Genomic DNA, 23,566 nt, shown 5'->3' with positions numbered 1-23,566 from the left:
CAACCTAAGTGTGGGGAACAATATTGAGGACAGAACCAAGAACTAAACCTAATAGGTCTTTTCAGGCACTCTTTTTGCTTTAGACAGAATCCTACGGTCATGGGACACCCTTCCCCTACCAACCCACAGAAAATTACCATTAACTCAATTTTGTTTGTCCAAGATAAATTGATGGACTGATCTTTTTTAACTTGGTAAAAATAGGACTACGAATCCTACACACACAAAATTAACATAATTGAACAACTAGTAATACCCTCTGTGGTGTACTTTTATGACTTGCTGGTATGAGGCCGGTCAACAGGCCAGCACTGTTGTTGAGATCTTGGCCTCATCCTAATTTACGGAAGCCCACAAGGGACACATCTTTCTTGGTAATATACGTCCATATAACAATAAGTTACACATCCCACAAAATAAAATGCACTATAAACAAAATCAAGAAATACGCACACTGCGAACAAAATAAATCTGCACACTACGAACAAAATAAATCCGCACGCTGCAAACAAAATAAATTCGCACACTGCGAACAAAATAAATTCGCACGCTCCAAAGACAAAATAAATCCGCACGCTGCAACTAAAAAAATCTGCACGAAGCAAACAAAATAAATTCGCAAACTACGAATAAAATAAATCAGCACACACACACGGAAAACAAAAATGGGAACACACTAACTGTTTACAAACCGAAGATACACTGCAAACCATAACTTAGAAGCACGCACTGCTAACAAAACATCAATCGCGCGCTTGAAACAAAAAAGCTGCGCGCTGCAAACAAAAAAAGCTGCACGCTGCAAACAAAACGAAAACCTCTGCGTGCGCAGGTGGATGCGAAAGACTGGAGCCAAGTTATTCGCGCCATTTCAGTCCATCATGGCGTCGTTTCTCAAAAGAGAAATCCAAGCAGCAGTTAGAGAAGAAGTTTCACGCGTTTTTGCCGATTCCACACCAACAACGACTGGTGCAAGGGATACAGATACTGCCTCTGCTATTGCAGAAACGAGGACAAGTGTTACTTGCGATTCCCAGGCGACTTCAAGCACCGAAGATCTTACATTGTCGTTCTCAGAATTCTATGCCCTTCGAGAAGAACAACGTCAGGAGGGATTCTTACCACCCAAGAAGAAAAAGAAGAAGACTCTTGGTAAGTCGGCAGTTCCTCCAAAGGACGTGGATGTAGCAGTTAAGGTGGGCATCGCTTCCCAGGTTGATGGTGTTTTCAAGAGTCGACGTGGCAAGATGCACTCTATTACCGTGAAATCAAACGCTGATAAAGGAGAGATCATAGGAAAGGCTATTGCAAAGCATTCCAGCTTTGACCAGACCTTTGATGGAACCATTCCCTACACGTTGCTCTTTCCCGATTTCAGTGAATTAAACGTTGTTCCCGGAACGAAGGATCCTTTTGTTTTATCATCATACAAGCAGGCAATAAGTAAAGACTACAAGCGTCTCACTTTTTTCCTGATTCCATTTGACGAGTTTACTAACAGATGCGATGACACCGATAACAGTTCTATTGAAGAATGTGAAAACGAGGGAGGACTTACCAAATGGCTTTCTGGGCGTGAACCAAAACAAACCGTTGTTGTGGGTGATAGTGATGAAGCCCATTTTGAAGCCGTTACAAATTTGGAAGGTGGGTGTTTCATTCAGCCTCTAATTTTGGTAGTATACGGGGCCTCTTACAAGCAGAGAGTGGAGTTCAGTTTTTGGTATATATAACACAATCATCACATTACAGTGCCACTTACACGTTGAAATCTAATGGATGTTTTAAGGGACTGTTTTGGTGTAAACATTAGAAAAATCAGGCATGACATGATTTAGTTCTAGCTGTTGCCATCATCATCAAATAGTGATTTCATAACAGTGCAACTCTTTTGGTCGCCTGGATTTTTTTTGTTCCCTGTTTTTGATACAAGTTTGCTCCTTAGCTCCTTGGCCTCATTTGCCTTGATATACCTGGATGTATTATTGGGAAAAGTATGAGAACCTTTGTCATCCTGGGTTAGACAGTAAGGTAAACATTTATGTATTAACCAGGAAACACTTGGCTTCATTTATGAATTGTATAATTTAACAAAAAGATGACACTGTTTGAGAAATATAGCTCAGGAAAGTTTTAGCAGTGGACAGAACAGGTACATTACATAAACAGAAAAGAGCTTCAAAATTTATGCCATCTGGAGACCTTTCTATTAAATTGTTAATTACTACACCTTTCAATAACATATGGACTCTGAACTTCAACCCCAACTAACAATTTGCAGGATTTACTGCTGTCAATCATAATTACAGCGATAACCAGCTGACCACAGAAATAAAGAAACCAACAAAGTGGATGGAAATCTGCCAATCACAGCATATGAACATGACCTTTTGACCCCATTGAGCCAAACGTTTTTGTTATCTTGGAGGTCCACTGCAGTGATTGATGGCACAGAAAACCGTGACGGTTGGTTGAATCTTGAATTTGAGAGTCCAAATGTTATTGAAAAGTGCAGTAAGCATTGTTTCATAGGTCTGGACTTGGGGCCTATGTTTTGGCAACCAAATAATAAAAACTTTACTTTTTTGATTCGCCTAACCCCTAGCCCCAGGTCAAGAACTCTAAAAATAATTACCCATCCTGGGGCCTGTTGGATTTAATTTGTCCGAAAGGTTGCCCATGGGGTATGTAAACAACTAGGATTAAACTGTTTATAGTAATCCCAAATTAATAATAGTTATTGTTTCTGCATTGCTGCTGAAGTAAACCTATGTCGCCTACCTGCAGATGTTTTGTTAAATTTGAGGTGATGTATCGATACCTGAGAAGAAATAAGTTTGATGTTGATTTATTGCAGATACCAACCATGTTAATGACTTCCTTTTAAGATGTGCCATAGACCAGAGTCTGAGCAACCAGGAAGCTCTTGTTCATAACACAGTGGAAAAAACATGTGAAGTAGTCACTCCTAAGTCCTTGGAAGAAGCACTGGAACAAATTCTGAATGGTTTTCCAATCGAAGAATTTACCTTCATTGAAATTACTAGAAAAAATTTAGTTAACAGAGTGTTTGAGTGCTTAGAAGATGAAGATCTAAAACCAAGGGTAACAGTTAAGTTCATTGGGGAGGAAGCAGTGGATTCAGGAGGGGTAACAAGGGAGTTCTTTTCGGAACTCTTCCTTGGTTTCAGTCTTTATAGTACACTTGTAAGGGGAAAATACCCTCATGTTACTTTTAGACATAACCTAGAGGCCTTGGGCAAAGGCCTGTTTGAGATCTTTTGTAAGCTTGTAGCTATTGCTCTGGTAAATGGTTGCCCAGGACCCCATTTTTTTACTCCTATGTTAGCGGGGTTTGTATTAGACATCCATCAAGAACCCCACTTGGAGGAAGTCCCAAATGAATGTGAGTTCCTGAATCAGCTTCAAAACATTTCCTCCTGTTGTGATGAAGCATCATTTACTGATACTGTCCAAAACTTTCCCGAACGTTTCGATATGGGATACACAAAAGCATCTGTTACCTTTGAGGACAAGAAAGACCTTTTGAATGCTTGTATCAAACATATAGTATTGAGTAGTGTGGCAGAGGAGATTTATAGCTTCAAGAAGAGGCTAACTTCGTTTGGTGTTTTAGAGTTGTTGTGTAAATTCCCTAATGATGGTGTGAAGAAACTAATGCATGTGGAAATATCTGTTGAGGATGTGAAATGCTGCTTTGTTCCTTGTTTTTCATCCCCTGGAACAGAATTGCACGAGAAAGAAACAGAAATTGTCTATAACTGGCACAGCTTTCTACGTAATGTGAAGAAGGAGAAATTGAAATGTTATGTTCACCCTTTTTCTGAAACAAGCTCACCTGGTGCTTGTGATGCTGAACTTAAAGTTCTCACATTAGGTGATGTGTTGCAGTTTGAAAGTGGTTCTCGCTTCCCAAATTTCTCAGGAAAATTAGAATTTGATCACCAGAATACACTAACTGCAAAAAGAATTTCTGGAAATACATGTTCCCTCACTATCACTATTCCAGTGAATAAGAGGTATGCTGGTACTTGTGACAGTAAGGAATTTGCTTGTAACTTCATGGAGGACATTTTTGAGGCTTATGGGTTTGGGTTGCCATGAGCATAATAGTCAAGAAGTCATGTAATTGAACAGATCAATTTGAAGGGCAACACCTCGTTAATTCATCTCAGGTAAGATATCATTGTTTACAAAATTAATGTTAAATTTACAGTGTCATGTTGGGTTCAGGGCAGGCATGAAGTACCTTTTCAACCTAAAAACTGCTTGTTTGTACAAATTGTTGACACAAAGCACCTCTTTAAGGTGCGACAGCTTTGAGATTAATAGTTTATATTAAAGATGCTTTAATAAAGTTACATGCAATAGAGTGCAGTGAGAAAATTTGTTGTAAATCATTAATAATAGATTCCTTTTGAAAGTTCTGAAAAGCTAGATTTAGAGGGTGATCACATGTAAGTGGCATAAATTCAAACTTTTACAATGACATTACCCTAAATGAGCAGGAGAGATGACTGCAGGATACAGAAAATGCTTTTATGATTTCTGTGCATGCCAAACCACTGGCACACTGATCTTAGATTTATTTCGGTATGTCAGCCTCAGTATTTGATACTGCTCTCATGTTGCTGATATATATAAGGATTTGTATGGAAATCGGTCTGATTTTGTTCTGGTCTCATGTAATCGCCCTGTTAGTTTCCTTTTGTTTTCATTTTGCAGTTTTCCGACAGTATGAAGTAGCCACCTTTTCTCCCTGATTTCAAAATATGAACGATTCACCTTTCTATTCAAAGTACAGAACAAGTAATACTGCATATTAAGTGTAGGTTAAACATTAAAATTTCAAAAATAAGCGAGTCACTAATCCTTTTTTGTCAGTCAAGCAAGTGGTTACTTTCTCAGTATTGCAAATAGTAATCACTTAATTAACCTTTGTAAACCTTGACGTTTTCCAAATTATGCTATTTTAACTGTTCCTCAGCCAGTGGCAAACCGAATAAGCTTTTGAAACAAATTTCCTGCCTCAAGAACGGAGGTGGGCTGTGCAAAACCATTCTTTTCCATCACATAGAGGAAGTACTCCTCCCAAATTGGGTCACTGTGATCATCACCCAATTCTTACCCACTTCCCTCAGCCTGTCAGAAACTGGAACTAGGCAGTCGCTTCGCCCAAATTCTTCTGGCAGGAAGTACATCATATGTGGCACTCAAGACACAGTAGCATACTTTGACTTTCTGATCCGGTGAGAAATCCAGTAATCCTTTACCTTATCAAGATCATCCTGCAGGATATCAGCAAAGCAAAACCAAAGAGCCTCTGTGTGAATCTCATTGGTCAGATCGAGAATGTCAGATTCGTGCAAGTCACTGAAGAAATCAATCCACCAACTTGAGTGCTGTCTCCTGAAGTGTGACCAATAACCTTCTATTCTTTGGTTCCTCGTACTTTTAACGTATTTATGAGCTTTGCAGCCCTAATATTCATCAACACCTTCCGCACGCAAGTAGCACTGCATTGCAGTCAGTACTCCGTTTTCGGTTCCACGGTCAGTGTACACACGTACTGGACATCCATGAGTTCCTTTAACACAGTTCAAGAAATACCTTGCAATTAGCCGCGGATTCTTATTTGAACGCTGTACTTCCAACCATAAAATTCTTCGACTGAAGCCATCTATACACCCATGAATAGAAAAGCCAAACGGCTTTAGTTTGTCGTATCCATCGATATGCCAACAGAAATTGGCTCCTGGTGACACGTACATTCTGCGATGAAGACGCCGGTGCTTTCTCTGTTCTACTCCACGAGGATCAACTTCCCTCATAAGCAATTCAACCAATTGTCGAGGAAAATGAATTTTATGTCTTAGGCGTAGGACATGCCACATAGTTCTGTAACCACTGAGGCTGTTTGGACCAGTGCTAATTTCGAGTGTAATCAACTCTCTCACGTGTTCAACAAGTTCATCATCTACAACATCACGTCTCCTTAGCCCATAGTCTTTCAGCCTTCGTTTCAATGTTCGTTCGCTCATATCTATTTGATGATGTTTTCCTAACATTAGCGTTATTTCCCTGTAGGTAAGGCCTCTGTTGAAATAATATTCAATAACCTCCTTTTCGGATCCACTTGGCAAACCTTCAATAACAATTCCTCCTCCATTATCAGGCTCAACTTCGCTCAAATCGTCTTCACTGGACTCCATGCTGATAATCTCAAATTTGGCGCGAATCACTTGCCTCCAGTCTTTCGCATCCACCTGCGCACGCAGAGGTTTTCGTTTTGTTTGCAGCGCGCAGCTTTTCTGTTTGCAGCGCGCGATCGATGTTTTGTTAGCAGTGCGTGCTTCTAAGTTATGGTTTGCAGTGTATCTTCAGTTTGTTAACAGTTTAAGTGTTCCCGTTTTTGTTTTCCGTGTGTGTGTGTGTTGATTTATTTTATTCGTAGTTTGTGAATTTATTTTGTTTGCAGCGTGCAGATTTTTTTAGTTGCAGCGTGCGAATTTATTTTGTTCGCAGAGTGCGGATTTATTTTGTCTTTGCAGCGTGTGAATTTATGTTGTTCGCAGTGTGCGAATTTATTTTGTTTGCAGCGTGCGGATTTATTTTGTTCGTAGTGTGCGGATTTATTTTGTTCGCATTGTGCGTATTTATTTTGTTTATAGTGCACTTTATTTTGTGGGATGAGTAACTTATTGTAATATGGAGGTAATTTACCAGGAAAGATGTGTCCCTTGTGGGCTTCTGTACTAATTAGAGTTTAAAGATGAGAAAAAACTTTTAGTTGTAGTATCTCTTTGTAACTGCTCCCCCCCCCTCACCACAAAACTAACTATGAAAGGTTCAACTGCAAACCATCATTGACTGGAAAAATGCTAACCACCTGTCTTCTTGGTAATCAAGGGCTGAAATTACAAATGAGAACAGGGGTCAGTTTAATAAAGGAATTACACTTCCAGTTTTTACACTTGTAAAAACCGCATGTAAAGTCCAAATTGTAACTACAAGAATTCAAGAAAAAAAAAACTAACACTAAAAGTGCAAATTAGTTCAGTGCAAAGTCATTTCCATTTAGAAGAATTACTTGATATTTTGATGTCATGTTGTCGAAATCACAAAAATTACTGTTAGCGCAGTTCGTGAAGGAAAACAGAACAATAGTTTTGGCACCCTTCTCGTCAACTGTCACAAAAAGGGCAAACAACAGGCATGGGAGTATATTCTGAGCCTAATAAATGGCGTTGGAGCCAACCTTGACGGCATTAAAACTCTGCGAGATGTTATTTGGGCAAACATTCACTGACGTACCATTAAAAAAATCAGTGAGTCCAAGAAGATTGGCGCAGGAAGAAGTGGACAACTCTCTGAGCTAGAGGAAGCAGTACTTGATATCCTCTGACAGGAGAGTGCTAACTTGGAGCCTGTGAAGGTGGAGGACTTGGAAATTGTGTTTGAGAAAGTAACAGTTGTCTGCACTACGCCCGGAAGTATTTGTTTTAGCTATTTTAATACAGAGCAACAATATTTACAAATTACGCTGTCCTCTATCTCCATCGCCAGAGTGAAAGGTAACCTTTAACGTGATTTAAAAACAGCCACCATGGTCTATAAATCTCTCAATGGTCTCGCCTCTGATTATTTGAAATCAATGTTTACTAATCGGAGTGCAATATCTACCTATTCTCTTAGGAATTGTGAGGGCAAAGTAGCTGTCCCACTCCTCCACACAAATTTTCTAAAAAACAGTTTCAGCTAAAGTGGTGCGTTGCTGTGGAACAGTTTACCTATCAATCTGCGGCAAGCACAATCTCTTGCTAGTTTTAAATCCGGCTGTAGGGGCTCCCAAACAAAGATCTTGCTTGCAAGCTAATCATTTCATACAATCACGCGAGAGAGGGCTGTGGGGAACAAAACCAAAGGATAATCATTAAATGACTTGTTTGAAGGCAATCATCATCTTGTGAGTTCCATAACTTAAATTCTGTCAATTTCAGTGATGTGATAAGCACGTGGTGTTCTAAAATAAGGACAGTTATGAAAGCGATCAGTGATCAGAGTCTGTTTGGATTGGTTTTTTGTTGGAGTAATTACCCGATGTCAATCATGCAATGATAACATGGTTTTGTTTATTTAAAAAAGCCGATTCAGTTCTGGGTGTTTCAGCTAGTCTATACTACGAAAACCACCAATGCGTGGAATGGGACCGAATTTTCGTATCACCACCCCGCCCACTTCCGTTAACAAATTCGAGTTTGAAATGTTTATTGTTATAATTTTCTTGTGGGATGGTTGCATGCTTTAGAAAGCAGCCAGCGAGTTTGAAATGTTCACTGCATTTATTTCCTTGTGGGATGGTTGGTCTAGGTTTGTTTCAAATTCATTGTGTTATTTCATGCCGCGTGAACGGGGCTTCGCGGCTTTCATCGGACATGAGTCAAAATGGACAAAAAGGAACTTTTGCGGTGAAGGAGAAACTCCGCAAACTCGCTGTTTGTATTGTTCCAGTATCCTGCAAGGTCCTTCTTGCTTTTTGACAGGGAGAAGACCGCTTCTCGCAACCAAATCCTCACCAATTCTTCTTTCCGTCTTGGCTCCAGCATTATCATAGTAAGTGATAAAGGCAAGTGATCATGGACAAAAACAATCTCACGTTATCTTAAAGGAATATTCTAAAAACATGGCAAAACGACTAGAAACAAAATTCAAGAGTTTGAAAACACTTGAACACGACTTAAAACCGACAATAAACAACACGATGGACACCAATTTTCTTTCGCATGAAGTACTTCCCGCAATAATGGCGGTTTCGTGGTCCACGATTCGATTGTTAGCCCACGGTTCATCACAGTAAATGATAAAGGGTCTTTAATCCGTTAGCCGAAACAAGCGCGCTACACATCAATGTATCTCGTTCTTTAATCCATGAGCCAAAAAAGCAAACTAAGGATGAATATATCTCGTGTTTTAATCCATGAGCCGAAACAAGCGCACTACACATGGATATATCTCGTTCTTTAAACCATGAGCCAAAACAAGCACGCTACACATGAATATATCTCGTTCTTTAATCCATGAGCCGAAACAAGTGCACTACACATGAATATATCTCGTTCTTTAATCCATGACCCGAAACAAGTGCGCTACACATGAATATATCTCGTTCTTTAATCCGTTAGCCGAAACAAGTGCATTACACATGAATAGATCTTGTTCTTTAATCCATGAGCCGAACCAAGCGTGCTACACATGAAAATACCTTGTTCTTTAATCTGTTACCCGAAACAAGCACGATACACATGAAAATACCTCGTTTTTTAATCCGTTAGCCGAAACAAGCACACTTCACATGAATATATCTCGTACTTTAATCCATGACCCAAAACAAGCGCGCTATAGATGTTCTACACCTAACGGCTGAGTAAAACTGACAAACGTCATCACTTGAATCTTCCTCGATCTAAAAGCAAACCATACGAAAAAATGTTGATTGCACACAAAGTAACAAATATTGGTGATAGTCTTTTATACATTTAGTGACTCCTAAAATAGCCGTTTTTTCCTTCTGCAGTGCAGGGTTTTTGTATTTTTTTTGGATGTTTTTCTTGTTTTCCTTATGCATACTTCGGAGTACAGGTCCTGGCTTAAATGTTTCGGCAGCCCATTGAGGAACAACAGTTTCTCGTAATCAAGGTTGTAGTAAAACCACGTGCTTCTTTTTCCGTCTGCACTGCTCAAGGTGAAGTCTATCTGTCTAGCCCTCCCCCAAGATTGGGGAATAGCTGTTGCCTAAACAGAATAGCAACAGCTTGAATGTATTCCGATCTCTGATAGGCTTCTGCCAAAAAGCCATTCGTAGGTCTTTTGGCCAGCATTTTAGAGGAAAGAAAGCGCCGTCGTTCATGGTTTTGAAAAGGTCTGCTCTCTTTTCAGATATTTCACTTCTGGGAAGGTGTATGACCGTCTCGCGGTGAACACGTAGTGTAGACATTGCTCTGGAGTGACGGACTTCATTCACTTCATTAAAACTGATGAGAGTGCCTACTTCACGAAACAAACCACTGGGTCATAAGGTAAATGTCTTATGCAGATCTGCACTTTTTCAGTATCTTTCTTCTAAAGTTTGACATTGTAATTATGAATGACTTAACGTTGTCTTACCTTTGTATTGGATACTGCCTTATACCTCTCTATGTACACTGAAGGAGGATTGAATTGGCGTGTGAGTTTAATTTTGTCACACCTTTTTATTGGATGCTGCCTTATATACCTTTCTAGGTCCAAAAATGATTGAATGGCTGTTATCGAGGTTAAGTAGACCGCTTAAATAATCCAGCGGTCTTTTGATGAGCAGACGTCAAAACGAGGCTATCAGGTCGAACTTGCAAAAAAAAGTGTGAGAAAACCTATGGAGAGTGTAAATATTACCCAAAATCTTCCAGAATCGGCCCTCTTTTCCGCTGAAGAGAAGGTCCAGTTACTCAGTGGTAATTGCTCACGGCACCTGACTAAAGAAAGACTAAAGGAATGGTTATCATACAGGAAAGGAACAGCAAAAGATGGTAGTGCGCGGTCGGACGCTACGAAAGGCTGAGCTATCTCAAAGGTATTAAGGACTGCAATATTTATTTCTCACTGTCATTGCCTAAAGCGGTTTGATTTAAAAGTATGTTCTATTTTAATCTGTTTTACTTCCCGCAGGGTCATCAGCTATATCAAGAATGGGTGGGAGGAAAATTTTACGGACAAATGGCAACACTTGTCATCAAGTAAACAAATAATGGATCAAATGACGTCCGTCACAACGACCACTTGTGAGTTTCCTGGATCTGTTCAATGGGTTTCTATTGTTGACACAAAGAACAATGACCCTGGATTTAATATGCAAAACATCGTTTCCTTCTTCATTGAAAGAAAAGCCAAAGACAACGAGTCCAACAAAGACTACAAGAACGTCAGTACCAAAGCTTTCGGTTTGTTTCGACATGGACACATCCAAAAACTGGAACTTGCTCGTGAGGATGACAAAGTACATTTCCGATGCGACTGCCTACCTGAAATGAAAAAAAACTTGAGGTATATTAAAAAACTCTCACTGTGTAATGATGGTGAACATGAAGGTGATATCGCATTTGCTAGCTGCCCCTGCCCAGCTGGCAAAGGTCCACTTGGTTCTTGTAAACACATAGCCGCCCTTTGTTATGCACTTGAAGAATTTGTGAGACTGAGGTGTACACGGGAATTTGAAACACGTACCTCAAGACTGCAAACGTGGAACCAACTGAGAAAGAGGAAGCTTGATTCGCAGTCAGTATATGAAATTGATTTTTCAAAAAAGATTTATGGAGGAGAAGAAAGGAACACTGCCAAACCTTTGAATGATCCTAGACGTCCATCTGAAAAGAACAATGATCCCAAAAAGGTCAACAGAGAACTTCTTGATAACATCAAGAGGTTAAAACCAAATTGTGGTTTCTTTTGTTTGCTATCAGATGAAAAATTGTACCAAACAAAAAATAAAATTATTTCTCCAATTAAAAAGCACCCTGTCTCACTCACTGGGATTTTGGACCAAGCAAAAAGAATCAAGAGAAACCTTATGGTTAGTGATCAAGAGAGACGGAACATTTCAGTAACTACAAAATCTCAAAGTAATTGTCAAGCATGGTTTGCACATAGACGTGTTCGTGTAACAGCCTCTCAGTGCAAGCAAGCTATACTCAAGCCTTCTACAAGTCCAACAAAAGCAATTAAGGAAATCTTACACTACAACAAACAGTACCAAAGTAATAAGATGAAGCAGGGACTGAAAGATGAAAAGAAGATCTTACGACTATATGAAGACAAACTGGATTGCAAAGTCAGTGAGACGGGTTTTGTAATATCTCAAAGTCATCCCTTCCTTGGGGCCTCTCCAGACGGGGAGGTAGATGGGGGACTAGTGGAGATAAAGCGAATCTTCCCAGGTGACTTATCTCTAAAGGAGGCAGTATGTAAACGTGGTATATTGTAAAGATAGCACTCATGGGTTGGTGATCAACAAGAATCACAAATTTTACTATCAAGTCCAGCAGCTTATGTTATGTACTGGATGTTCCTGGACTGATCTGGTACTATCTGACACTGTTAATCTAATTATTTTACATGTTAAGAAAGACAGTAGATTTCGTTCTGATATAATCCCAAAGCTGGAACAGTTTTATGACAATCACATCTATCTGGAACTAGCATATCCAAGAGTTTCTGATGGACTTCCAAGACTGAGTAAATTAATTAGTTGAAATGACTGAAATCAAGCAACTAATTCTAAATTTTACATATTTTGTGCCTACTTAGGACATCAATAGACATAAATGGAGCCATTCAAACAATTTATTGTGCACATGTAATGAATTTTCTCACTGAGTAGAGAGTGAAAAGTATTTTACATTTTTTCAAAGGATTAAGAGCGGATGTCTGTAAATATCAACCAGAGGTGTGCAATAGCGAAAAATTCAAAATTCTCAAAAAAATTCACAACATAGCCCACGATAAACTATTGCAAGAAATACATGTTTTACTTCGATCCGATAATTATTTTTGATGTGAGGCTATGATCTTGAATTCACCGCTCCTGAACCGGGTTTTCGGTTTCTGACACCACATGTTGCGAAGACCTTGTTTTAAAAATCAAACCAGTTTTGTTCCAAACGAAAAACATCCAGTCTGATTAAGTACATAATTATGGACATCATAAATGGTATGTTACTCATCTGGAGTGAAAATTAAATATTTAGGAGATTTTTCAATATTTACAATTTTTTAAGCGATTTCTCGTGATGCCAAATTGACAAATTTGCGAGGCTAAAATCATCAACTGGTACATGGCGTTGAGGATAAAGATTTACACCACGTGAAAGAGCATCATTTCTTCTTATAAAATCCGCTTTCAAAACTATGGGCAACACAAAAGGAAATTTTTGAGGCCGCGAATTACAAGTAGTACTTTAGTGAAATTTGAGCTTTTCTGTCACGGCATACCGTTGCTAAAACTCAGATAAACACTACATGAAAACGTTTCAAACAACAATTGTTTGTTGGTACTTGCTAGAGGTTTTGGCCCACGTTCATAATATTACTTTCCATGGTTTTTAATCATTTTGGGCAGGCACAAAAGATTGTAGCAGTTTTATTAGACCCCGAGTTCAAAAGCGTATAAAGGTCACAAAGGTCAGTTTACGAAGTCAACGTTTTGAATTTGGACCAGAATGTTTTGCGTTGAATCTTACTTTAGAAATGAAACAATAGCCACAAGTGCTACATAATTCATACCTTTTTAGCGAGCTTTCTGTACATTGTAGAAATCATCACATCAATCAGGAACGATATATGCATTTTACCGCGATTTAAAAATACGTTTCACGGCAGAGATTGCTTTACAGTTTGCGCACCCTAAAACTGGCTAAAAGGTACCGCCATACCTTTCACAGGTACCAAACCACGAATTTTAACCCCCGAAAGCTACGATCACCCCCGTCAATTTTTATATAAAGGTTCACCCCCCGGGTACCCTGCGAGCAGAGGCCCTTCAACTTATCTAGGAAGATCAAAGAGCCTCTGCTCGAATAGTACCCCCGGGCGCATGCCAGGGGTAATTTTTCACGGCCCCTTCGATACAAACTGTAACTGCGTTTTACTTGTGAGCTGTATTTTCTGTCACTGAACTTTCTAAACGTGCAGTTAGCCCACGTTGGTATTCAGATCACTTCAGTTTCTTTATCTTGCTCTGCAATCCAACTTTAATACTCGATTCTGGTTTCACGGCGTTCAAACAAATTGAGCCGAAATGGTATCGTGTGAGTATGCTTCGATTGTTGGAGGACAATGTGGACAAAGTGTTGGAAATCCAGCGAATACCCAATGTATTCCAATCAGAGATTGTGGTACAGACATTCGAAACTATCTAAGGGCCACGGGGTTTGCTGGCTGAACACTGAAAACTGAGGCGGAGCTTCTTGTATGCAGAGCAGGTATCAAATTACTGTAACGGAAAACTCCTGACCTTAAATAAGAATTACCTTTAATAGCGCTTGCAATTTGATTCTGAATTACTGGTTATTACATTCACACACATTAACGATTTTTAGTGATTTTTTTTTTAAGTTATTTGGCCGTGTGCTTTGTCACTGTGACAGTTTCCCGACGTAAAGAATGGGGAGCTTAGTGGGGAGGCGGCAGGGTAAGAGCGAGGAGGGAAACGGGGTTGAGTCACCACTGTCGTCCCTATTTTCCTTTCCTGCAGTACGACTCACACCTGCTACAGTCGACCACAGTCCATTGTCAGCAGGAATAAGGGAGGAGCGTAGGGGGAGCAATTTTTGTCAGAAAGGGGCCAGGGTTTCACAGCCTGGACGGCACAGCTACGCTCCTTTGGCTGTAAAGCCAGTTCTACAAAGTGACATAATTAACTGACTAAACCTCAGGGCAAAATTTCCCTTGATATCTTCGAAATCGATGACAGCTATCTAATCAGGTCTATTTGCTCAAGGCATCGAGATGCTTATGGCATCAGACGGCGCTGCCAAAACCGATTCTGCGCCGGTCCCACCAAGTTTGGCAGCTAATCATCTCAAGCAAACAAAGGGAGATCCGAGCATCACATTTGTGCAATCTAGGCTTATCCACAAGATGACCTCGATATTAGTGCCTGTCGGCTTTGGCAAGTACTCTAAAAATTCAGAGCATAGCACCATATATTCAGGCAACATGATCTCATTGGATCGTGTTCTTACTTTGACCCATTAAGGCTAAAGAAACCATACTTTGTCTCCTCAAATTCCATTACTGATGGATGAACTATCTTTTATCGTATGAAAACTATCATACAACAGACAATTTTTGTGAACAATAAATTGAAAATTGGATCTTATCCAGATGAACTAGACAGTCACATTGCTTTTAACTCTCCTTGAGTAGCATTCATGGTAGCCTCGCAAAACGCCCCTCGGGGACGGGAGCGATAAGAGGCGGCTGTATTCGCAGGCTATGTTAGACTGAAATTTGAAAAACTTTATCAAAAATCAAAACAACTGCGCGAGTGTAGACACAACTAGATAAAATTGTGATAACCAGAAACTGTAATCTCAGTTTGAACTGATTATATAATTAATTGTCTTTGGGGTCTAGCTGGACGAAACATCGCTTTCTATCCCGTGGACAAGGGCGTACGTAAGTGCAAGGTCAGCGGTCTACCGGTGAAATGTATGTAACAAAATCTTTGTGACCAAATGTTTAAAACGGCCTAAAGTGTTACGATGTTTCCTATAGATGTCTTATATTTCTTAAACATCCAGTGTGGCCACTCAAAGGTATGAATTATATGCACTCTTAGCTATTTGCTCCATTTTTTTCAAAGTAAGATTGAATGAAAGAAGTCCTGGTTTCATTTTATTCCACATTTACTAGTGTTGCGACCGGTTGACAACGTAAACTGACCCGTGTACGGCTTTTGAACTCCGCTAAAATCTTTTGACACTGCCCCTAAAAAATAGAAAACCAAGGAAAATAGTCTTATAAGCATAGGTCATGCACAGGCAGTGCCTTGTAGCAAGAATTAATAAACCATTGCTGTTTGAAACGTTTTCATGTAGTGTTTATCTGAGTCTTAGCAACGGAATGCCGTGACAGAAAAGCTCAAATTTCACTAAAATACTACTTGTAATTCGCGGCCTAAAAAATTTCCTTCTGTGTTGCCCATAGTTTTGAAAGCGGATTTTATAAGAAGAAATGATGCTCTTTCACGTGGTGTAAATCTTTATCCTCAACGCCATGTACCAGTTGATGATTTTAGCCTCGCAAATTTGTCAATTTGGCATCACGAGAAATCGCTTAAAAAATTGTAAATATTGAAAAATCTCCTAAATATTCAATTTTCACTCCAGATGAGTAACATACCATTCATGATGTCCATAATTATGTACTTTATTAGACTGGATGTTTTTCGTTTGGAACAAAACTGGTTTGATTTTTAAAACAAGGTCTTCGCAACATGTGGTGTCAGACACCGAAAACCCGGTTCAGGAGCGGTGAATTCAAGATCATAGCCTCACATCAAAAATAATTATCGGATCGAAGTAAAACATGTATTTCTTGCAATAGTTTATCGTGGGCTATGTTGTGAATTTTTTTGAGAATTTTGAATTTTTCGCTATTGCATACCTCTGGTTGATATTTTCAGACATTCGCTCTTAAGAGCTGCACTATAAAGGCTAATTTAGAGAGGAACATTTGAACTACACTGAGTTGTTATGGGCTGTGCACAAACTTCATCTGTTGTACAGTTGTGCCTTTTGTTATATTTTTATAAGGTACTGATGGAACATTCTCATGAAATAACCATTATTTGAATACACAGTCTCCTGTTTACTGTCTTATAGATTTAATGAAGGCAACTCTACTTTACTTTACTTTACTTTACCTAAGTCAAAAATATCATTGTCATTACTAACCATCTACTAATGGTGGGAGAAAGTTTGATAACATTGCACACACACAAAATATCATATCAATTATACCATTCCTGCGCAATGTTATGGGGACAAAGTCTAAAATATGGTAGTTTTTTTATTCTTTCCATGGCCCTTTCAACATGGATTTTCAGAGATGCAATCCTTCTTGTTTCCAGTAGTTAACTTACACAAAATTGACCTGACTCATTCATGAATGGAGGAAGATTCACTTTTACCCCTTTAATTGCCAGCATCTCTTGAATGTTAAAACCTCTATCAGCCATTATAACATCACCATACTGTAGTTTCTCTATAAGTCGTGACTTTTGGGTTAGTTCCTTGTCAGAAATGCTGCCACCATACAGGGTTGACACAAATGAAATCCCTCCTTTTGGTACAATACCTACCATGGCTTTCAAGGTGTTGGTATTTTTGTATGAAGGAAATGTTACCTGTTGGGCTTCTGGGTTGTTTGGCTTTTCTATGTATATCTCAGTAGCATCAATTATTAGAGAAGTTGATGAATACTTCTTGCTAAAGCATTCAGGCAAGTGTAATTTAACAATCTCTCTTGAGGGAAATGTATCATGTTCTTTGAAGCTGAAGAACATAAACTTGATCCAGGTATTAACAATCTGAGATACTACACTTTGGCACACTCCAAATCTAGCTGATAAGTCTTCTTCTAGTAGGCCAACTTTCAAACGATAAAGCACCATAAAAAATTCATCCTCAACAGTCAAAGCCCTGCTTGGTCCAGGTTTATATTTGTTTTTGATTTCTCTTAAATTTTGGGTGTTTTGGTAGTCTAAGTGAGTTGCTGTCTCTCTCCCCAGAAAGCCAAGAACCATCGAAAACACTTCATAGTTTTCGAATCCAGTAACCGAAATAATTTATCATTATCCTTCACAGTTTCGATTCTGAAGGCTTTCTTCTTAGCTTATAATTCCAGCTCCTTCCTGGCACTTCTTTCTTTAAGTTGTTTTTCCAGCTCTTGTATTTTGTTGTTCAACTGACGCTCTTTAGCCTGCCATTTCTCAAGTAAACACGAGATTTCTTCATCTTTCAACTTAAGTTTTTGTTCCCAGTTTTCAGGTCCAGTTAGAGATAAATCTTCATTTTCTAGATGTTCGGTTCCTCCACCATCTGAATTAGATAACAAATCGGCGTTGTTTTAACCAAATTCAATGTTTTTCGACTCGAACAATGAATGCAGCGATTTCACAGTTTTCCCTTTGTTCGTGTTTATCGTTGCTCTTTCAGTGGGCTTTTTCCTCTTTCGTTTTTCCGTACTAAAAATAAACTTCGTTGGTACGGAGCCTCGCTTTAAACGAGTTCTTTGCCCTCCCGGTGATTTTGTAAAGCAACTGGCTTCAAAATGCTGACTACAAACGTAAGAGTTTTTGGTTATTGGAGTGTTCTCGCGACGTAGTTTCACGAGCCATTGTGCCAGCAATGATTTTCTTCTCAGCGGAAGTGAATGCCATGACAAATTCTTGCATTTCGGTTTGGAACTTTGATTTTGACATCCAAAAGCTATGCAGTGCTTAACCATGGATAAAGACACTCAAACAACGAAAAAATATTTAGTAAATGTCAAACTACGTATTCCAAGTCTAATATTTTCTTGCATTTCGGGGCGAACTTGGCGAGATAGCCTCGTTTTGGCGTACGCTCATCAAGAGATCGCTGATTTCGAGTGCTCAACTTCGATAAGAGCCATTGACGTGTGCGTAATGTTGAAGGTTTATCATCTTGTGTTAAAATAGGGCAATCTGTCTTATCATACACTACTAAAATGAATAATACTGTTAGGTATATTGCACGCAATACACAAAATGTTACACTGCGTTCCGCTACTTTACGCAATGTTTGTCTTAATACATTTTTTAGTGATCAATCAAACTTGATGATATTGTTATGTTATATTTACAATCATTTTTGGTCAAGAATGATCACAAAGGCTGCATTCGAAACACAACAATATGTGTTAACATCTCACTTTCTAATTGGTCCATGTATAAATATTTTTTATAATAGTCGGCGCTTTCTAAATGGACCGTTCTGATTCACTGTGTTTGCAAGCGTTGTCATGATTGCACTTGCAGTTCTGCTACAACTGTTTGGAAGTCATGGCCAGTCGGTTGCAATGACTTGACGCAGATTTGGAGAAATGTTACGAAAATGACCTCGATTGGACAGTGCTACCAGAGAAACCGCGTGAAGTAAGTATTTGCATGCTTATTTTTTTGAAACGATGCCATTTTCACAAATGCCCATCCTTTTAAAATTAACTGCCCTCAATCATTACAATGATGTTTTAAGGCTTACCGGTTGTTTCACTACATTGCAGGTTTTAAAATTGACATATTCTCTGATATTTGAGCTCAATTTATGTCTCGTGCAAAACTATGAAACATAGAAACAGCTAAGATAATTTTTCACCCAAACTCACTTTAAGAACAAGAAATAATAACATTTTCATACTTAACGGTGTAGCAAAACAACCGTGCAGCGAAATGACTTTGTAGCGAAACGACCGGATACTGTTTAAAGGGAGACCTGGTAAAGGCATTTCACCATAAAAACGCTCTTCTTTATTTGAATAGCTTAACCCAGAAAGGAAAATTGGGGAAAAATTTGTCAATGCTATGTAAAATTATTGTTCTGATCTGACTTGAAGTATTTTCCCATCAGTTGTTCTCTTAACTTTTAAGTCCGGTTTCTGCTTGTTACACAAGCACAAGCATTAGGGTGCCCAGCAAGTGAAAACTTACGCCAACAAAAGCATTAGCACAAGCACAAAAATGTTCCAAAAAAATTAGAGGGGATAAGTTGGCTCAAAAGAAAATTAAAATCTCAGTTTTATTTTAGCTTGCTTTTGACAATCCTAACAAAAGCATTTACCACTATTCTGTAAACTCTGTCGTTTATGCCTGCAGCCGATCCATTCAGCAATTTCATATGTGCCTAACTGTCACTTAAAATCCAGTATTTCCTGCTGTTTATCTTGTCAATTTTTGAAACAATTGGCCAAAATGGTGCAAAGTCGCTTTTGTATTGCACATATTTGAAGAAAGATAGCGGAGGAAATGGAGAATGCTACGGAACAAACACATTTCGCCTTTTTTTCGAAATATTAAAGTTTCAAAGCAAGACAAATATAAATCCTTTGTAAGGGTACATGAATGAAGGTGGTAAATCATAACAAGGTGAAATTGAGGTGACATTTCTTTAAGATGTTGTGGAAAACCATGGATATATAGCTCTTATGGTGAGTAAACATGTATTTTCGTTGCACTTATCAAAGTGCATGAAGTAAAGAAACCGCAGCTAAGCAAAATCCTTAATTTAACTTGCCCAAGTAGTGACTGTTAAAATGAATGCTTATTTAGCGGGCGATTAACTTGCAACACATTTGCAATAACAGGCACGTGGGATCTGATGCTCTTTAATTTTCCTTGTTGCTTGCTGTCGTCAACAGAAATTTTAGGGTTCCAAAACCTCAAACACGATTAATAGACTCAGGTTCTCCTGAATATAATCTTATGTAACACAGGATCTGATGGATAAATTTAACTCAGGTATACAACATATCATACAAATGGTATGGTGAGATACAAACAACTGTTAAACATGGAATATCATATAGGAAATGAATGGCAAAAGCCTTGAGCAGTCACAATTTCAGAGATATTACCTTACAGTCAACATGCTTTCATTTCTCAATAAATTAAATGATTATTTGAACTTTCAATTGAACAAATGTAAATCAAATTTAAAGTATTCAAAAACAAAATAATGTAATATTGAAACAAAAAAACAGATATTATTACAGACAGATTTGTTTCAGCTACTGGTTTTTGATTAAGGATTAGGGCTATCACAAATTTCCCCAAAACAACAATTGGGAAGCCAGAGTAACAACTTTTCTTAAGCAACCCGCGTCAATACAAATTAAGAAGGACTCGCTGCTTCGCGAGTTGTGACTCCAAACCTTACCGGTAATTTGCGCACGAGCCAAGGGTAAATCATGCAGGAATTATCACATGTACATCAAAGTAAAACAAGCAAAAGGGATTCAAGGGAAGTCATGAGTGGGAGTAAAATTAAAACATGAATTCATCCTGACAGTTTGTTTTTCAAGAATTTTCAGGGATTTTAGGCAGTGATATGTGGTGCATCATGCAGTAAATTTTACCGGTTTCTGCCTGAAATGGAGAACACTGAACAAATTAGTAGACACTTCCTTTCCATATTCCTTCAACATAACTTCTTTTGTACCATTAATCTATATGCATTTAACTTTTATAAATTAAAACACTGAAATTGCATTATTGACTTGTATGTTTCCATCTAATACAACTACTTAAAAAATTTTTGTACTAATTATTTGCCACAGGAATTCTTGCAGTTGCAAAACCCTGCTCTATAGTTGTCAGTGTAAAAGAACTATTTGAGGCAGAAAGTAAAACTCAGGTGTATGCACATCTCCATGAACAACTTCAGAAGCCAGAAATGCATGATATAGGTAAGTTTCAACACAGCACATTAAGCCATCACCTTACTCAAATTACTCAGTAACATACTTTTAACAAAAACAGCTATCTATATGTTGTCTCTCCTGTATGACATAAATTGCTCTTCTTTCCCCAGTGTCTAGTCAATGCCTAAACACAGTGAACAGTGATGTGAAATAAATAAAATCTTTCCTCATACTAAGTTCCTTTCTTACAGAAACCATCTGCTATGATGATGCATGCCACCCAAAAAAAAAGTTGCCCTAAATCCTTCAAGATCAACACCAACAAAAACAACAACAAAAAATGGCAAATATGGAAATGGTGGTTGACAAATTCCACTTCAAAAATCACGTTGATGTATGGTGTAAGGAAAACTACAATCCCTACAAGAGTGACAAACTCCAGGTAAGTAACTATTTTGCCTAGCTAGAATCTTAAGTAAATTCTTTACATCAGGAATGGCAATGATTGTACAGTCAAACCTGTGGTGTGAGGTACCCTAAGACCATTACAGGTCAAGTTCACAATGAAAATTACTTTGGGCACTTTGGTAATAACTGCTTAAAAATTGACAAGTTTAATTGTTTATTATGCCACTTTTCCTCACTTCATTTTTAAATAATGATTTGCCTGCCAATTCATACTGTAATCACTCTATGATTGCCATTAATTATTTGTAACTTTACGATAAATGCTTTAAATAACATGATCCAAAATTTAAAAAAAATCTTTCAATAACCAAAATTAATTAGTCCCAGGGACAACCGTGATGTGGCAGTATGTGTAGATAAATAGCACATATCTTTTAACACATAAAACAATACTCCTCTAGAGCACATACCTAAAGGATACAAAATGCACCAAAGTCATAACTAAAATTTATCCCAAAAGAAACCAGTAGCAATAATTGTATCATGTTGGACCTTCAATGCTAAAGGGGAAATTTTTTCCCTTGTTATTTGAACAACAATCATAATAATTTCACAAATATACCTGAACAAAATAAACAAATTAAACACACATTAGATAACAATTATTGTTCTCCTTTATTAACAGGATGTCAACACTGAAGTATGTGAGCAGTTGTTCTCATGGTTGTCAAAGTTTAGCCAAATAAGCAAACATATGAATAGATGGAGATTCCTTTTTAACTCGTGAATGCGCGTAGCGCAATGAACGAGTTATAGCGATAGGTGACTTTTGACTTGGTCGGTCGGTCGGTTTTGTCGTTAACTTTCGGGCGTGCGCAGTGAATGAGTTTTAAATTCAATTAATGCAAAAAAACACGCGAACATTTATTGTTCACGGCGCATCAGGAAATTCTTATTCAATATGTAGAGAATAATTTGACGATCATTCAGTGCAAGAATGGAGATTTTTCGTTCAATCTGAGCAAAGTTACAAGTTTTTTTTAGTTTTTCAGAAAGTCCGGGGTCGTAAACTCAATGAGTGAAAAAAAAACGTGAAAATTTTTTTTCACGACGCGTCAAAATTCTCTCATTCATTCTGTAGAGAATAATTTGACAATCATTTTAGTGTAAGAATTGAGATTTTTCGTTGAATCTGAGCAAAGTTATAGGTTTTTTCGTTTTTTTCTACAAAGTGCGGTTTCTTTTAAGAATTAAAAATAATTTAATTTAGAAATAATTTAATTAAAAAATAATTTAATTTGTCAGTTATCACGCGAAAGTGGAACGTGCCATGTCACGCATCATTGACGTCGTAAACAAAATTATGCAAATGAACACTTTAAGATCTTGTCAGCTTTCATAGAGGTTTCAAAGGGAAAAAATGTTTCATTTTCGAAATTTACAACTGGTAATTTATGGGAAAGCAAAAGGACGCGGTCGATAAATAATTCTTATTTAGCAAGAGCTTGTCATACTTCATTATTTTTACTTGACAATTGCGTGGACTGAACTCCAAAGGAAAAATTTCACGCATTTATGTCGGGCATGAAATGTAATGCGATACTTTGTTGAACATATTTCCCTTTGTGAGATCGGCTTGCCCTACAGTAATTTTGTAATTTTAATTCCCAAAAAAACTTCACTTGCCGGGCAAGTGATGGTCAGAATCCACTAGCCTGATCGCAAAATCCAGTAGCCCCGGACTATCGGGGACACGAATTTGCATGACGTAGCTGCACATGGTGTGCTTCTATGAACTTTGAAAAAAAAAAAGACACATGATTTTTTTTTTTAATCGGCGCATCAAAATAATCTTATTAAATCTGTAGAGAACAGTTTGACAATCATTTTTATAGTACAAGAATGGCTATTTTTCGTTACATAATCGGGCAAAGATATAATTTCTTTTAGCTTTCAAGGAAGTTTCCGTAGCCGTCTAAATTTCAATTACTATGTGTCATCTGCATTCACGAGTTGGCTCACAGGAGCCTTTGATTAATGTTATGTGCTGTGGACAATCATAACCAAGACATTGAGGACCACAAGCTTTGGTGAAATAATATTTATAGTCTTGACAATGAAAATATCCTTAATCACTGTAGAAAAGGTGTCTTAGTTTCGC

General features: G+C 38.2%; 1 protein-coding gene and 3 pseudogenes across 1 annotated transcript; 3 read left to right on the top strand and 1 right to left on the bottom strand.

The window, feature by feature from the left end:
* The first annotated feature begins 371 nt into the window (after positions 1–371).
* On the top strand, positions 372–4,125 carry LOC146484311 (uncharacterized). The gene is made up of 2 exons (XM_085104861.1): positions 372–1,647; positions 2,858–4,125. Exons 1-2 carry the CDS (start codon positions 837–839, stop codon positions 4,123–4,125), a joined length of 2,079 nt encoding a protein of 692 aa, XP_084960987.1. The 5' UTR covers positions 372–836.
* Positions 4,126–10,432: 6,307 nt separating this feature from the next.
* On the top strand, positions 10,433–12,401 carry LOC146484310 (uncharacterized; annotated as a pseudogene).
* Positions 12,402–16,506: 4,105 nt separating this feature from the next.
* LOC146484309 (uncharacterized) lies at positions 16,507–17,477 on the bottom strand (annotated as a pseudogene).
* A 2,599-nt stretch (positions 17,478–20,076) lies between these two features.
* Positions 20,077–22,192, top strand: LOC146484308 (uncharacterized; annotated as a pseudogene).
* The last annotated feature ends 1,374 nt before the right edge of the window (positions 22,193–23,566 follow it).

The sequence above is a fragment of the Pavona decussata genome, unplaced genomic scaffold (assembly GCF_977016875.1).
Source record: "Pavona decussata unplaced genomic scaffold, jaPavDecu1.1 SCAFFOLD_34, whole genome shotgun sequence".
NCBI lineage: Eukaryota > Metazoa > Cnidaria > Anthozoa > Scleractinia > Agariciidae > Pavona > Pavona decussata.
Note: the sequence above shows the minus strand (reverse complement) of the source record. Positions and strands in the feature narration are given on the sequence as shown.